Source organism: Rhinoderma darwinii, chromosome 7 (assembly GCF_050947455.1).
Source record: "Rhinoderma darwinii isolate aRhiDar2 chromosome 7, aRhiDar2.hap1, whole genome shotgun sequence".
Classification (NCBI taxonomy): Eukaryota; Metazoa; Chordata; class Amphibia; order Anura; family Rhinodermatidae; genus Rhinoderma; species Rhinoderma darwinii.
In genome coordinates, this window is record NC_134693.1 from 18,245,172 (window position 1) to 18,262,314 (window position 17,143).

The window sequence follows — 17,143 nt, forward strand, 5'->3', positions numbered from 1 at the left end:
AGTTAAGTCCAGAGAAGCCATGACACAGTCCTGATCCCGTAGTCTACAGCTGGCCATAGACGGGACAATTGTCCCAATCTAACCAGGATTCTGATATCAATGGTCAAGACGATGGTCTTTAAAGGGCCAAACCCTACAAGATATCTCCAAAGATGGGAATGAGTTTCCATGTGAGAAATTGTTCCTGTTTTTCCTCAAGACCAATATCTTTTCCATCAGTGGATCACATCTCCATTGGCCTGGACGGCATCCCATTGATGTAATGATAATCATTCATGATCGTCTTTTCTGGTGATTAACTACTATTAATACGTCTATGTTCAGCTTAAGATTTGGTGCAACTTTTGGTTGAGGATGTGGCTTTTTTAAGAGATACAAATGGATTGCACAATTGATTATACAATTGAAGGTAATTCACTGAGTGTGACTAAAGAGTAAAATTTTTTCGATTCTTTATTAACATCTCGCTAAAATTAGGGGTACAGTCACCACCGTGACAAAAGCCCAACGTGCTCAAATTAAATTACAAAATAGTAGCTCATTCATTGATCCAATTGTGTACCCTATTGGATGAATGTACTCATATGATACATGGGGATAAAGCGTTTAACCATTGGTGTTACAGCGAATCGCTCCCAGCAGCACTGGAGCAATCAGGAAACCTTCCTGAGCATACCAGTGCCATGATAAAAGATATCGGTAACGCTGTCACCTGCGCTAAATTCCCCTTCTCACAATTGACCCTATGCGTTTCTATATAACTTTCATCAGGGGTCTGTTCACTATTAAGCTGGCTACTATACCAGCGGTATTGTAATGTGTAAATACGTTTGATTCTAAACACACACAGAAACGTGCTCGCATTGATATCAGCGGCACGCTTCCATAAGGACTTGGAGTATATATAACTTAAACTCCGCCCCCCTTGGCTGAGGCCAAGCCTTCTTACCGGCCAATCAAAGACGCGAGCGTCGTCGGTGACGTACGGTCGTGTGATGCCGAGCGCGTCATGTGACAAGTTCAGCAATCCACATACGCTGAGCAGACCAGAGGATCGCGTCCACTCCAGCCTCCAGCCCTTCCCATCTAGGGGAAGGAGTAACCCATCACTATGGGAATAGGAGACGCTGCCCAGCTCCAATACTACATGCATACTGATCCATCATTGTAAAGGGTGTAATAAGAAAAGCATTTTATTCAGCGATAGTACTGAGTAACCAAAGTAGTTAGACACTACTGGAAGCCTAGTGCTAATAGGGGAAAATAACAGATAGTCTAAATATTTAAAACAGGCGGCATATATGGACCTGTATAGGCATGGATTTAAATAAAACATGTATAATTCATTTGTTCATTTAGCCCATCCGGTTGCATACATGCCATCCTATAGATCCACTGGGCTTCCTTTCTCAGGATCAAATTGTCCCAATCCCCCCCTCTTTCAATCGCCTGGAAATGTAGACATTCTACTCTCCCTTGATGATTCTCATGTATGTGTTTAGATACACGGGGGGGGGGGGGGGTGTCCATTTCATTCATCATGTCCCTACATGCTCCCTAATACGGCGACGAAATTGCTGAATGGTCTCACCCACATAATTGAAGGGTAACTAAACTTTTAAAAAACTTCTGACATGTCATAAGTTTTGATCAAGGGGGGGTCAGAGCACTGAGATTCCCACGATTGCTAAAACGAAATGTCAGAAGCGCTCGTGTGAGCGCCCTGCTGCTTCGTTTCTGATTTATAGAATCCTATAGATTCTTAGCCTTTCTATTGAGTCCGTACACCGCTCACTCAGCTTTTCGAGGAAAGCCGATCAGAAATATAGTGGCACAGCACCCACCCGAGCATTTCTCAATCTGTTTATCCAATATGTAGTAAAACAATTTTCCCTGCATACAATTGAAACCTCAAGTGCCAGTGTGCACAGAGCCTATACAGCGGCACACTACGGGTCTGTACTGCAGAGTAGGGATGTCACGATACCTGAATTTGGACTTCGATACCGATACTTTGTGTAGTATTGCGATTTCGATACCGAAACGATACTTTGCCAACAGTAATACAAAAAAAAAAGTTCTTCCATTTTCTGATATGAGGCACGTGGTGTGATGAATTTTGAATGTGCCTCACATTTATAGTAATTAACCCCATCTTGTTTCCCAGTCATAATGGGTTAATGTGTGAGGTATATGATGGGGTTAATTACTATTAATGTGAGGCACATGGAGGTTAAATTCATCACACCTCTTAAATGAAAGAAAGGAGTTATTTTATTTTTTTACAGCGTACACATCATAAATGACGCAAAAAAATTGTTGCGCAGGTTATTACGGCCGCGCCAATACTGAACATGTGTATATTTTATGTATTGAGACTTATTTTAATGTTTATTGTAAAAAAGGTGTATGTGTATTTTTTTAAATTTAACATTACTTTGTTTTTAAAGTTTAATGTACTGGCGTATATCAGATATATGCCAATACATTAGCATGTGTACGTATAGCACACAGGCAGTTGTTAGGACATACCTAAGTGTGCCAAACAGGAGATATGGTACGACTGCCCTGGGGTCCGTCAATAGACCCTGGGCTGTCTGCCCATATATGGTATGTCCCTCAATCGCGTCACAGGAATTCCCTGTGACGCGATGCAGGGGCATCCCCCCTTCTCATTTTCCCCTTAATGCTGCGGTCAGCTTTGATCGCAGCATTCAGGGGAATAACGGCGGAGATGAGAGTTTTCTTTGATCTCCGCCGTTATAGAGCGTGGCTGCGGCTGTGTAATAGAGCCATTGCCCCGCCCCTGACAACAAGTGCGCGCGCGGTCAGCATGAGGAGATGCGGCCGGCACTGCACTAATGAGCGGTGGCGCAGGCACTGAATACAGAACATGGGGGTGTTTTATAGTGCGCCCGCCATGTTCGGTCTTCAGTGCCGCCGCTCATTAGTGTAGCGCCGGCCGCATCACATCATCCTGACGGCGCACTTGTCAGGACTCGGAAGCGGGGCAGTGGCTTTATCACGCAGCCGCAGCCCCGCTCTCATGCATTCATGTATTACTATACTGAGCTGTGCCGCCGCACAGCTTAGTTTTGAAATACATGAAATAACGGTATTGAACCCGTTTGGGGATGCACAGTATCGAAACAGTATAGAAGTTTCGATGCATTGTGCATCCCTACTGCAGAGAAGTAGGCACTATGTATGGCACCTTATAGCAATGCTTCTAGAGGAGGATACCTTCGTAATGCAGCATCCAATGCCATCATTTTGAAATTAGAGGCATACAGACGTACGATATGACTCCATAGACTTCTATGGTGCGGCATTACCTCTCCGTAACTCAAAGCTTGTAATAAACCATAATACCTGCCCCTAACCCGATATAGACCGTCATGCTATGTTGATCCATAGGGTTGCTTAAGGGAATATAAACGTAATAGCCACAGTCATCTGTTTTGGGGGAAAAGGGGGTTATTGGCAAAGGTGGGTCACTGTGATTAGCGGGGAGCACGGGGCACAATATACAATACGCTGTATCTGTATCTATAGATGTTTATAATCTATTGGAGAACCTGGTGTCTTCCAAGAAAAGCCAAATTGGAACGAAAGGTGCACGTGCTTGGAAAAGAGCACCACAACCCCCTCTTTTTAGCGAATAAGGAAGGTCTCATTAGTTAGACCCCCACCAAGAATACAATTCTGGCATATTCTATATTGAGTTGTTAGAATCCTATTCTGAAATTTTTTCATCTAATATGGTGGCCATTACGACGCCTTTACGTTTTTTCACTCTCCCTGGCTCTTGTACCACGGCACAAGACGACAGATTTGCTTTAACAATTATTTATATTGAATATAATTTTTAAGAAAAGCCTGAATGTAATTAAACCTATTTATAGTGAATTACCACTTTTAACCCTTTTTTGTGTATTACGGACCCTTTAATATTATTTTTACCAATACTACACAAAGCTGCTATTCAGTATATATCTGCCCGTTAAATTGCATGTAAGACTTTAAATTCCTCAGAGCTCGGTACTTTATATCACGGAACTGTGTGATACTATCTGCACAGTATCTCTATTACAATGACAGACCCCGTAATAATGAAGGGGCCAGCGTGTGTTACAAAGCTCTGTTCGACTGAATGGATTGTCAGAATAACTTTTCAAGCAGTTCTAGTTCATTAGTAGGTGCACTTACGAGGATCCCAGCTTGACATTCATTTCAAAGGTTGAAAATCCATGACCCATTTTTTTCATAGCGATCAAGAATCTTAATTGATTGGTACAGTCTTGAGCGATCACGGTGTTGCAATTTGTAGAGGAAAGAGAGCAGCCCAGTTCTCTTCCGTCAAATGTTACAATTTTCTCAAGGTCTACTTTACATACAGCTGCAAAACGAATACAACGACATAAATACACACAAATCTGGAAATACTGAATACAGGCAACGTGGTCATAAGTATGTGGACACCAGAATATGGCAATCAATCACTCCTTGTGATTCTAATACCATGAGCATTATTATAGAGTTGCTCCTCCTTGGTGGCCTCCATTCTTCTGGAAAGACTTTCCACCAGACTTTGGCACGTCTACTGGGATTTGTATCATTAAGCCAAACAGCCCTCCTCCAGAAGGAAGAAAATTGTCTCTCTAGTACCACCTATAGGAGAGAGGAGACTACCCCGTAGGGCAATGACCGACACTTTATAGAGCCTTAAAACATGATTCGACTTAATAGCCAAACCAAAGACACTCATCTGTAGACAGCACTGCTTCAGAGTGGCTGCTCCTCATCAGTACAGAGTAGTGTTCGTGTTGGCTAAATGAGGTGTCTTGTGTAGATGCAGATGGTTGGGGGTCTTAAAAGCAATGCTCCCTGAGAAAAATTATGCAAAGTAGTTGTCCTCCAAAAAGCAGGAAAACTATCTCACTAGTGCCAGCTAGATGTGAATACCCTGTGAGTCAATGTTCAACCCTTTACACCACTCTAGCCGACACTTGGCATTGTGCCTGGTTATCTCAGGCTTGTGTGGCTGCTCGTCCATCGAAACCCAATCCTTGAAGCACTCAACAAGCAATTCTTGTGCAGGGGCGGACATACCATATGTGTAAGCTGTGCAGCTACACAGAGGCCTTGCCGGTAAGGAGGCCCACTGTTATCGAATCCCATTCCCAAGCATGTCTTATAATTACCGGTGGATTGGCACACCAGTCTGAAGCACCATGAATAAGGTGGTCTATGACTGGCACCCCACTATCTGTTGGAAAACAAGGGATCCATATACTGTTCTTGCACCGGAGCCCTATGTTGTTGGTGTCTGCCCCTATTCTCGGGGCAGTTTGGTACTCTGCAATGGTTAATGGGTGTGAGGAAGAATAACAAGTACAAAAAATATCCAACCAATTCAATATCACGTAAGATGGAAAATAAGATAAAATACCATTCCTCTCACTAAGGGACGTCCCCAAATGACTTGTAGAGAGGTGCGGATGGGGCCTTACTGGCAAGGACAGTAAGTGCAGACAAGTCTGGGGAGTCATTTATTTTATAGAGCTGCTACTATCGTGGGGACTGGCATAATGGACATTGGGCCACAGTTATGAAAACCATCTTAAACATGTATGATCTGATATTTTTGAGACAATTCTCTGCACTTTTTATTGTTATATTTTATGCTTACACGATTTCATAACGATATCATATATTACAAAACGTAGAGTAAACCTAAAGAAACCTATAAACATATTCTAGCATGACATTAGGTGGCAGTAGAAGCAAGCGGAGAAAATCCCTCAGACTTTAGTATTATAAAATGCTTTTTTTGTCATCGCTCGCTCACTAAGTTTCTAATAAAACAATGCCCTCCAGTTCTCAGCTGGTGATACATGGACAGACTTATATTTAACCCAGTGCTTAAGTAATAGCGTTGGACTGTTTACTTGGACCTGGCCGTGCAGACCTTCAGGGTTGTTGCAAGCTCCACGGTAGAAACTGTGTATATTCGGGTGGTGACCGTATATACAGTCTGATATGGGCTATTAGTTCTCACCTATAATCCCCTGTTCCCATCGCGCACCGTCAGTTCACTGTTACACCAATATATTATGTGGAGTAAAAGTGAGAAATGCCAGAAATCGTAGAACGTCTATGAGCCCGGCCCAGCCTAACAAGGAGCGCAGATCACAGCCACAGGTCCAGAGCGCTCCTGTACCTTCATTTCAACAACAGTGGAGGTCTCAACACCCGAACCCCCACCGATAAAAACTTCTGATATGTCGCTATGACAACAAAAGTTTTCCTAAAGTACAGTTACTCTTTAAGTACCATATGAAAGTATTATGTGCTCCCTGTATAATGCCAATTAACCCTTTAAGGACACGGCCATTTTTTGGTTTTTGATTTTTGTTTTTCACTCCTCGCCTTCCAAGAGCCATAACGTTCTTATTTTTCTGTCAATGGAGCGGTGTGAGGGCTTATATTTTGCTTGGAGGAGTTGTAGTTTTTATTGATACCATTTAAAGCACCATATAATGTACTGGGAAACTGAAAAAATATTCTTTGCGGGCTGAAATTGGAAAAAACTGTGATTCCTGATTGTTTTTTGGGTTTAGTTTTAGCGGTTTTCACCGTGCGGTAAAAACGACAACTTTACTTTTTTCTGTAGCTCAATACGATTACGGTGATACCAAATTTATTTATATTTTACTACTTTTAAAAATCAACAATAAAAATGATGTTTCACCACATTCTGAGAGTTATAACTTTTTTTATTTTTCCGTGGATTGAGTGGTGTGGTGGCTTATTTTTTGCGGGACAACCTGCAGTTTTTATTGGTACCATTTTTTGGGCTCACACTATTTTTTGATCACTTTTTATTACATTTTATTTGAGAGCTAAGTTGACCAAAAAACAGCGATTTTGGCGTTTTAAATGTTTTCTTTTTTACGGCGTTCACCATGCACTTTAAATAATGCTATATTGTAAGGGTATGTACACGCAGAGTCAAAAACGTCTCAAAATACGGAGCTGTTTTCAAGAGAAAACAGCTCCTGATTTTCAGACTTTTTTATGCCACGCGCGATTTTCGTGGCGTGTTTCACAGCGTTTTTTTTACGGCTGTTTTTGGAGCTTTTTTTACTATAGTCTATGGAAAAAGGCTCCAAAAACGTCCCAAGAAGTGACCTGCACGCGTAAAAAAACGCAGCAAAAAACGCTCCATCGGAACAGAACGCCGTTTTCCCATTGAAATCAATGGGCAGATGTTTGGAGGCGTTTGCGTCCGATTTATTTTTTGCCCATTTTTCGGGCGTTTACGGCCCGAAAATAGGTCGTGTGAACATACCCTAATAGTTCAGACTCTTAGGCTGGATTCACACAAGCATGTTACGTCCGTAAAGGACGGAACGTATTTCGGCCGCAAGTCCCGGACTGAACACACTGCAGGGAGCCGGGCTCCTAGCATCATAGTTATGTACGAAACTAGGAGTCCCTGCCTCTCCGTGGAACTACTGTCCCGTACTGTAATCATGTTTTCAGTACGGGACAGTAGTTCCACGGAGAGGCAGGGACTCCTAGCATCGTACATAACTATGATGCTAGGAGCCCGGCTCCCTGCACTGTGTTCGGTCCGGGACCTGCGGCCGAAATACGTTCCGTCCTTTACAGACCGAACATGCTCGTGTGAATCCAGCCTCACGGACGCAGCGATACCAATTCCCTCTAGGAGCGGAATCCCCGGCCTATGCTCTGGCTGGGGATTCCGCTCCTAGAGGGAGTCCCAAAGGTGATATCTACAGGGATGGGTTGCACTATCTTCAAGGGGTGTGTGGCACAGGACACTGAGGCACTATATAGGGGCACTAGCTATAGGGGACACTGTGGCGCTATGTACATGGGCACTGTCACTATCTACAAGGGCACTGGCACTAGGAGCAGCTAACGAGGCATTATACTGTATGAGGGCAGCTATGGGGGCATTATGCTGTATGAAGGAATTTGTTTGGGCATTATACTGCATGGGGGCATCTGTATGGACATTATACTGCATGGGGGCATCTGTATGGACATTATACTGTATGGGGCATCTGTGTTGGCTTTATACTGTATGGGTGCATCTATGGGGAAACATACTGTATGATGTCAGCTATGGGGGCATTATACTGTATGGTGGCAGCTAGAGGGCGTTATACTGTGTGCGGGCAGCTATTTGGTATTATAATGTGTGGGAGGCACTATGAGAGCATGCTACTGTGTGGGCTGAATCGGGTGTGCATGGGCGAGGATTGGGTGGAATTAGAGGCGTGGCTTAAAAGAAAAAAAATTGTCGTGACGCGCTGCGCGTGCCGCATCGGGTGTCTATCTTTGTGATACTTGAAAGTTGGGAGGTATGCCTTAGTTACAGGGACAGTTAGAGCCAGGTGGGGGAGGGTCACGGAAGTAAGCGTGAATTGTATTTTATATGTGTATTTAGGTATGTGGTGGGTACTAGGATAGGACTGTAATAGGATTATACAAGTACTGTTAATGTGTTGTTATATTGTACCACATATAGTGTTAGGCCTCATGCACACAGCCGTAGCCATGTGCACGGTCCGTGACTACAGCACGGACGACCTGAGGAGTGTCAGCCACGGGCAGTTCACAATCACGGACCATGCACATAAAAGATGTGCATTTATTTAAATGGGGCCGGACTGAGTTTTCGCAGTCCACCATTGCGGCCCCCACACGGTTCGTGTAAAACACGGTCATGTGTATGGGCCCATAGAAATGAATTGGTACGCAATTCATCTGCATTTTTGAGGATGAATTGCGGACGCAAATACACTTTCGTGTGCATGAGGCCTTAGTATATTCATTACATATTGATAGTTATCACATATATTGAAGTATACTGATACTATACAGGGATATTTTGTGTATATTGTGTTTTATAATTGAGTGTGATTTTGTGTTAGTAATAAACGTCTATTTACTATACACTTTACTTGTGTCGTGAATTACCGCGCGCACACTTAGTAATAAGGCAAATGGAAAGCGTAATACAAGGAAGAATCCCTTATAAAAGGAGGTAGTAATAGCGGGGGATACTAGCCCAGTGAACCCCATTAAATACCAGCCCTTTAACAATGTGTCACAGTTACAGTGGCATTATTATAAATACTAGGATTACAAAATGTATGTCTACACATTACCAAAGTTGGCTTGTAATGTTATTTCTCTGCTTGCTGACATTTATTTTTCCTATATCTGTTCTGTATCAATTCCTCACGGTTTTCAAAACCCCTGCTTGCTGTCATTCAGTAGGAACCTTTAGGGTATGTTCACACGGCCTATTTACGGACGTAATTCGGGCGTTTTGGCCCCGAATTACGTCTGAAAATAGCGCCTCAATAGCGCTGACAAACATCTGCCCATTGAAAGCAATGGGCAGACGTTTGTCTGTTCACACGAGGCGTATATTTACGCGCCGCTGTCAAATGACGGCGCGTAACTAGACGCCCGCGTCAAAGAAGTGACCTGTCACTTCTTTGGCCGTAATTGGAGCCGCTATTCATTGACTCCAATGAATAGCAGCGCTAATTACGGCCGTAATTGACGCGGCGTTCAAGCGCCTGCACATGCCGGTACGGCTGAAATTACGGGGATGTTTTCAGGCTGAAACATCCCCGTAATTTCAGCCGTTACGGACCCCCGCCGTGTGAACATACCCTTAGGGTATGTTCACACGGCCTATTTACGGACGTAATTCGGGCGTTTTTGCCCCGAATTACGTCTGAAAATAGCGCCTCAATAGCGCTGACAAACATCTGCCCATTGAAAGCAATGGGCAGACGTTTGTCTGTTCACACGAGGCGTATATTTACGCGCCGCTGTCAAATGACGGCGCGTAAATAGACGCCCGCGTAGAAGAAGTGACCTGTCACTTCTTTGGCCGTAATTGGAGCCGCTATTCATTGACTCCAATGAATAGCAGCGCTAATTACGGCCGTAATTGACGCGGCGTTCATGCGCCTGCACATGCCGGTACGGCTGAAATTACGGGGATGTTTTCAGGCTGAAACATCCCCGTAATTTCAGCCGTTACGGACCCCCGCCGTGTGAACATACCCTTATTGTATACCTCCAGTGGATACAATTCTTTCTTGGTCATGTGATGGACACACAGGTGCTCAGCTTATTACAAGACACAACTCTGATAACTTTGCTAGAATTGTATCAAGCCGTGCACCTGTGTGTCCATCACATGACCAAGACAGAATTGTATTAACTGGAAGCAAAGAATGAAGATTCCTACAGAGTCACAGCAAACAGAGATTTTGAAAAAAGGGAGTTGATACAAAAAGTATATAGGAAAATTGTATAACTTTTTAATATACTAAGAATAACATTTGCTGGAACCATCATACCCTTGAAGTCGAGTGACTGGTGTCTGTGTTGTTTTAGTTACAGTTTTTAAAGGTTATTAGTTTTTATTTTTTCCCAAAAAAATTCAGATAGAAAAAGTCTGCAAATATTTCCCATGTTCCCCACAAAAGATGACAAAATGGGCTCCTCCGACGCGAGTATGAAAACTCTAACATTAAACGATATATTTTTCCTTTCTGGTTCATATCTGGAAATCTCACTCTTACGATTAAATGTCCTTTATTTTAGTCGTTGTCTTCATTTGGCAATAAATTCCTGAGAACACAACAGTTTTCTGACACCCCGACTGGTAATCGCAGTATATGAGTTTCCACGAGCCTTTTATGATTTAATATTGTTTTAGGAAAAAGCATAAAAATAAGATGTGTGCCCTACCTTCATGGGCACCTCTGACCATCCATGATACTTTTGGAAGATTTGTGAGTTCAATTAGTTGAAGGTGTCTGAGCCAGTGTGTGCCAACCGAAAGATCCCCAGGGATGGGCACAGCCTGTTTATAAAATGTCAGCTGAAAAAAAGGAAGAACATTTCTTGTTAGGTTATAAGTCTAAAACATATTTCGCTGTTTCAGAGCTTCCTGTCCCTGGTACTGTCAATGCTCTGTAAGTCTCAGGCTCCGTTCACATCTGCATCATGGCTCCGTTCATGGGTTCCATCGGAGCTTTCAATCAGGGGAACCCATGAACGGAATCCAAACTGAAACAAACGTAAACCGTTTCCATCACCATTGATTTAAATATCTATCTATCTATCTATCTATCTATCTATCTATCTATCTATCTATCTATCTATCTATCTATCTATCTATCTATCTATCTATCTATCTATCTATCTATCTATCCTTCTATCTATCTATCTATCTATCTATCTATCTATCTATCTATCTATCTATCTATCTATCTATCTATCTATCTATCTATCTATCTATCTATCTATCTACCTACCTACCTATCTATCTATCTATCTATCTATCTATCTATCTATCTATCTATCTATCTATCTATCTATCTATCTATCTATCTATCTATCTACGGATTATCATTAGGGCGGTTCAGGCGCACGGGCCCCCTCATGCCCGGTGGTGTCGCTAGCACCGAAGGGGGCCCCGGTGGTGTCGCTAGCGGCAGCCACATTCATTTGTATCTGAGTCCTCAGGACTTAGATACAAATGAATACTATAGGCTGCAGCCCGCCACGTTCGGCTTGCAGCCTATAAGGCGCTGGGAAGACTCCCTGCGCAGGCCGGTGTGATGAGGTACTGCATCACGCCGGTCTGCACATGCGTCTAGTCCGGAGGATTCACACGCGTCCAGCTGGAGCGGCCGCCACTGTGTAAGGTAATTAAACTTTATATCTTTTTTTTCAGGTGGGAACTATCGCTGTGTATATATATATATATTCAAGGAGGGGGGATTGCTCCATTACACTATATACAAGGGGGAGTGCTGGGTGGCCCTATATACAAGGGGGAGGGTAGCGCTGTGTGGACCTGTATATAAAGGGGGGAGTGCTCTGTGACACTATATACAAGGGTGTGAGTGCTGTGTGGCACTATATACAAAGGGAGAGCGCTGAGTACACTATATACAAGGGGGAGCGCTATGTGGCCCTATATGCAAGGGGAGAGCGCTGTGTGGCCCTATATACAAAGGGGGAGCGCTGTGTGACTGTTAGGGATCTGCCAGGTACTACGTCTAGGTATACTCCTGGGATTAATCAATCCACACCTGAGGCCAGACCTGTTCGACTGACACCCTCTCCCACCAACCAGGGTGGCAGGCTCAGGAGTGGGAGAGCCTATCGCGGCCTGGTCAGTCGGAGTTAGCTCCGCCCCCTGTCCTTTATTACCTGCTGTGTTCTCCTCCTCAGTGCTTGTAATTCTTTTGGATTCCTGGCCCCACTGCTGCTTGCTCCAGCCTGCTTCTGCCGTGCTTCTGCCTTGCTGCTGTTCTGCTTAACCTGCTTTGCTTTGCCTCCGGCTTGCTTCCTCATCCGTGCTCACTTGGGTATACTCCACCTTATCCTGGTCCTGACTACTCATTCTCCGCTCCGTTTCCTTGCGGCGTTCCGTGGGCTACTGCCCCTTCCCTTGCGTGTTCCCTGTTTGTTTTCCCGTGCACTTAGACAGCGTAGGGACCGCCGCCCAGTTGTACCCCGTCGCCTAGGGCGGGTCGTTGCAAGTAGGCAGGGACAGGGCGGTGGGTAGATTAGGGCTCACTTTCCCTTCACCTCCTTCCTGCCATTACATAATTACAAGCCTCTTACCTAGTCTATCATTTCCCCTACGCTGACGCTATCATGGACCCCCTTGAGACCCTGACCCAGCAGATGCAGGGCCTCTCCCTACAGGTCCAGGCCCTGGCCCAGAGGGTCAACCAGGGTGACGCTGCCGTAGTAGTTCCCCTCACCTCACCTCTAGAACCCGACCTCAAGTTACCTGACCGGTTCTCAGGGGACCGTAAGACGTTTCTCTCCTTCCGAAAGAGTTGCAGACTGTATTTCCGCCTTAAACCCCACTCCTCAGGTTCCGAGAACCAGCGGGTGGGTATCATCATATCCCGACTCCAGGAAGGGCCCCAAGAGTGGGCCTTCTCCTTGGCTCCTGACGCCCCTGAACTTTCCTCTGTTGATCGCTTTTTCTCTGCCCTCGGACTCATTTACGACGAGACTGACAGGACTGCTTTAGCCGAGAGTCAGCTGGTGACCTTACGTCAGGGTAGGAGACCGGTTGAGGAGTACTGTTCTGATTTTAGAAAGTGGTGCGTAGCTTCTCGGTGGAACGATCCGGCCCTAAGGTGCCAGTTTAGGTTAGGATTATCTGACGCCCTGAAGGATCTGCTGGTTAGCTACCCCTCTTCTGACTCCCTTGACCAGGTTATGGCCCTAGCAGTACGACTTGACCGACGTCTCAGGGAACGTCAGCTTGAACGCTTCAATGTGCTCCCCTCTGATTTTTCTGCGATCCCCCCCGAGGTCCCGTCTCCTCGCCCCTCCACGGAGGACTCGGAGGTACCTATGCAACTCGGGGCCTTCATGTCCCCTCGACAACGTAGGGAGTTTCGCAGAATGAAGGGTCTCTGCTTCTACTGTGGGGACGACAAGCATCTTCTGAACACCTGTCCCAGGCGCAAGAATAAAAAGCCGGAAAACTTCCGCGCCTAAGTGATCATCGGGGAGGTCACTTGGGCGCACAGGTATTTCCCGTTAATGTGAAACGCAATAAAATTTTGCTTCCTTTTCAGGTCTCGTTTGCTGGCCGGTCTGCCACTGGCAGTGCCTTCGTGGATTCTGGCTCATCTGCTAATATCATGTCTGTGGAATTTGCTATGTCTCTAAAAATGCCTTTTATTGATTTACCTTATCCTATCCCTGTAGTAGGTATCGACTCAACTCCCCTTGCTAATGGTTATTTTACTCAGCATACTCCTGTTTTTGAACTCCTGGTTGGCTCCATGCATTTGGAGCAGTGCTCTGTACTGGTGATGCAGGGATTATCGTCTGATCTGGTATTAGGTCTTCCCTGGTTGCAGTTGCATAATCCCACGTTTGATTGGAATACTGGGGATCTCACCAAATGGGGTAATGAATGTCTTATGTCATGTCTTTCTGTTAACTCTATTTCTCCCCGGGAGGAGGTAAACACGCTTCCTGAGTTTGTTCAGGACTTCGCCAATGTGTTTTCTAAGGAGGCCTCCGAGGTGTTGCCCCCCCCATAGAGATTACGATTGTGCCATCGATTTGGTGCCTGGTGCCAAGCTTCCTAAGGGTAGGATATTTAATCTTTCATGTCCTGAACGTGAAGCTATGAGGGTGTATATCCAAGAATGCCTGGCCAAGGGTTTCATTCGCCCCTCGACTTCTCCTGTAGGTGCTGGCTTCTTCTTTGTGGGGAAGAAGGATGGTGGTCTTAGGCCGTGCATTGATTATCGTAACCTGAATAAGGTCACCGCAAGGAACCAGTACCCACTTCCTTTGATTCCGGATCTTTTTAATCAGTTTCAGGGAGCCCAATGGTTTTCTAAGTTCGATCTACGGGGGGCATATAACCTTATCCGCATCAAAGAGGGGGATAGGTGGAAAACTGCGTTCAACACACCCGAGGGTCATTTCGAATACCTGGTCATGCCCTTTGGGTTGTGTAATGCCCCTGCTGTCTTCCAGAATTTTATTAATGAAATCCTGAGAGATTACCTGGGTAATTTTCTTGTTGTGTACCTTGATGACATACTGGTGTTTTCCAAGGACTGGTGCTCCCACGTGGAGCATGTCAGGAAGGTGCTCCAGGTCCTTCGGGAGAATAATCTGTTTGCTAAGACTGAAAAATGTGTCTTTGGGGTACAGGAGATACCATTTTTAGGGCAAATCCTCACTCCTCATGAATTCCGCATGGACCCTGCCAAGGTTCAGGCTGTGGCGGAATGGGTCCAACCTGCCTCCCTTAAGGCGTTACAGTGTTTTTTAGGGTTCGCCAACTATTACAGGATATTTATTGCCAACTTCTCGGTCGTCGCTAAGCCTCTTACGGACCTTACTCGCAAGGGTGCTGATGTCCTCCATTGGCCCCCCGAGGCCGTCCAGGCCTTTGAGACCCTCAAGAAGTGCTTTATCTCGGCCCCCGTGCTGATTCAGCCCAACCAAGAGGAGCCATTTATTGTGGAGGTTGACGCATCCGAGGTGGGAGTGGGGGCCGTCTTGTCCCAGGGTACCAGCTCCCTCACCCATCTCCGCCCCTGTGCTTACTTCTCTAGGAAGTTTTCGCCCACGGAGAGTAACTATGATATTGGCAACCGCGAACTTCTAGCCATTAAATGGGCTTTTGAAGAGTGGCGGCACTTCCTGGAGGGGGCCAGACACCAGGTAACGGTCCTTACGGATCACAAGAATCTGGTTTTCCTAGAATCGGCCCGGAGGCTTAATCCTAGACAAGCTCGGTGGGCACTATTCTTTACCAGATTTAATTTCTTGGTTACCTATAGGGCTGGGTCCAAGAATATTAAGGCTGATGCCCTGTCACGTAGTTTCATGGCCAATCCTCCTTCCGAGATAAATCCTGCTTGTATTTTACCCCCTGGTATAATCATTTCTGCCACGGATTCTGATTTAGCTTCTGATATCGCGGCTGATCAGGGTGCAGCTCCCGGGAACGTCCCTGGGGACAAACTGTTTGTTCCCCTGCAATACCGGCTAAGGGTACTCAGGGAAAACCATGACTCCGCTCTATCTGGTCATCCTGGCATCTTGGGCACCAAACACCTCATTACCAGAAACTATTGGTGGCCTGGGTTGCCTAAAGACGTTAGGGCTTACGTCGCCGCTTGTGAGGTTTGCGCTAGGTCCAAAACCCCTAGGTCCCGACCTGCAGGCCTACTACGTTCCTTGCCCATTCCCCAGAGACCTTGGACCCATATCTCCATGGATTTTATCACCGATTTGCCTCCATCTCAGGGCAAGTCGGTGGTGTGGGTGGTAGTAGACCGCTTCAGCAAGATGTGCCACTTTGTGCCCCTTAAGAAGCTACCTAACGCCAAGACGTTAGCTTCTTTGTTTGTGAAACACATCCTGCGTCTCCATGGGGCCCCAGTCAATATCGTTTCTGACAGAGGGGTACAATTTGTTTCCTTATTTTGGAGAGCCTTTTGTAAAAAGTTGGAGATTGATCTGTCCTTCTCCTCCGCCTTCCATCCCGAAACTAATGGCCAAACGGAGAGGACTAACCAGTCCCTGGAACAATATTTAAGGTGTTTCATCTCTGACTGTCAATTCGATTGGGTCTCATTCCTTCCCCTTGCTGAATTTTCCCTGAATAACCGGGTCAGTAACTCGTCAGGGGTCTCCCCGTTTTTCTGTAATTTCGGGTTTAACCCAAGGTTCTCCTCCATTTCCCCTGGTTGTTCCAATAATCCTGAGGTAGAGGATGTTCATCGGGAACTGTGCACTGTCTGGGCCCAGGTTCAGAAGAACCTAGAGGCGTCCCAGAGCGCACAAAAGATTCAGGCGGATAGTAGACGTTCTGCTAACCCCCGGTTTGTCGTCGGGGATTTGGTCTGGTTGTCGTCCAGGAACTTGCGCCTTAAGGTCCCGTCCAGGAAGTTTGCTCCCCGATTTATTGGGCCTTATAAGATCATTGAAGTCCTCAACCCTGTATCCTTCCGTCTGGAGCTGCCCCCATCCTTTCGCATACATGACGTCTTCCATGCCTCCCTCCTTAAACGCTGCTCCTCGTCCTGGTCCCCCTCGAGGAAACCTCCTGTTCCCGTTCTCACCCCTGAGGGGGTGGAATTCGAGGTGGCCAAGATTATGGACAGTAGGATGGTCCAGGGCTCCCTCCAGTACCTGGTCCATTGGAGAGGGTACGGGCCGGAGGAGAGGACTTGGGTACCTGCCCGTGATGTTCATGCTGGGGTATTGATCAGGAGGTTCCACCTTCTCTTCCCTACTAAACCGGGTCCTCTTAGTAAGGGTCCGGTGGCCCCTCATAAAAGGGGGAGTACTGTTAGGGATCTGCCAGGTACTACGTCTAGGTATACTCCTGGGATTAATCAATCCACACCTGAGGCCAGACCTGTTCGACTGACACCGTCTCCGACCAACCAGGGTGGCAGGCTCAGGAGTGGGAGAGCCTATCGCGGCCTGGTCAGTCGGAGTTAGCTCCGCCCCCTGTCCTTTATTACCTGCTGTGTTCTCCTCCTCAGAGCTTGTAATT

The 17,143-nt window shown here is 45.9% G+C and overlaps 1 protein-coding gene across 1 annotated transcript in view; it reads right to left on the minus strand.

Annotated features, from left to right (window-relative positions):
- The window catches only part of LOC142657049 (vitellogenin-1-like), a 99,218-nt gene that overhangs the window by 11,091 nt on the left and 70,984 nt on the right, over window positions 1-17,143 (minus strand). Inside the window, exons 28-29 of the mRNA XM_075832099.1 lie at window positions 10,816-10,948; window positions 4,210-4,399 (exon numbers count right to left, since the gene is read on the minus strand). Of these exons, the coding sequence (XP_075688214.1) occupies window positions 4,210-4,399; window positions 10,816-10,948 (323 nt within the window). The remainder of the gene's footprint in view (window positions 1-4,209; window positions 4,400-10,815; window positions 10,949-17,143) is intronic.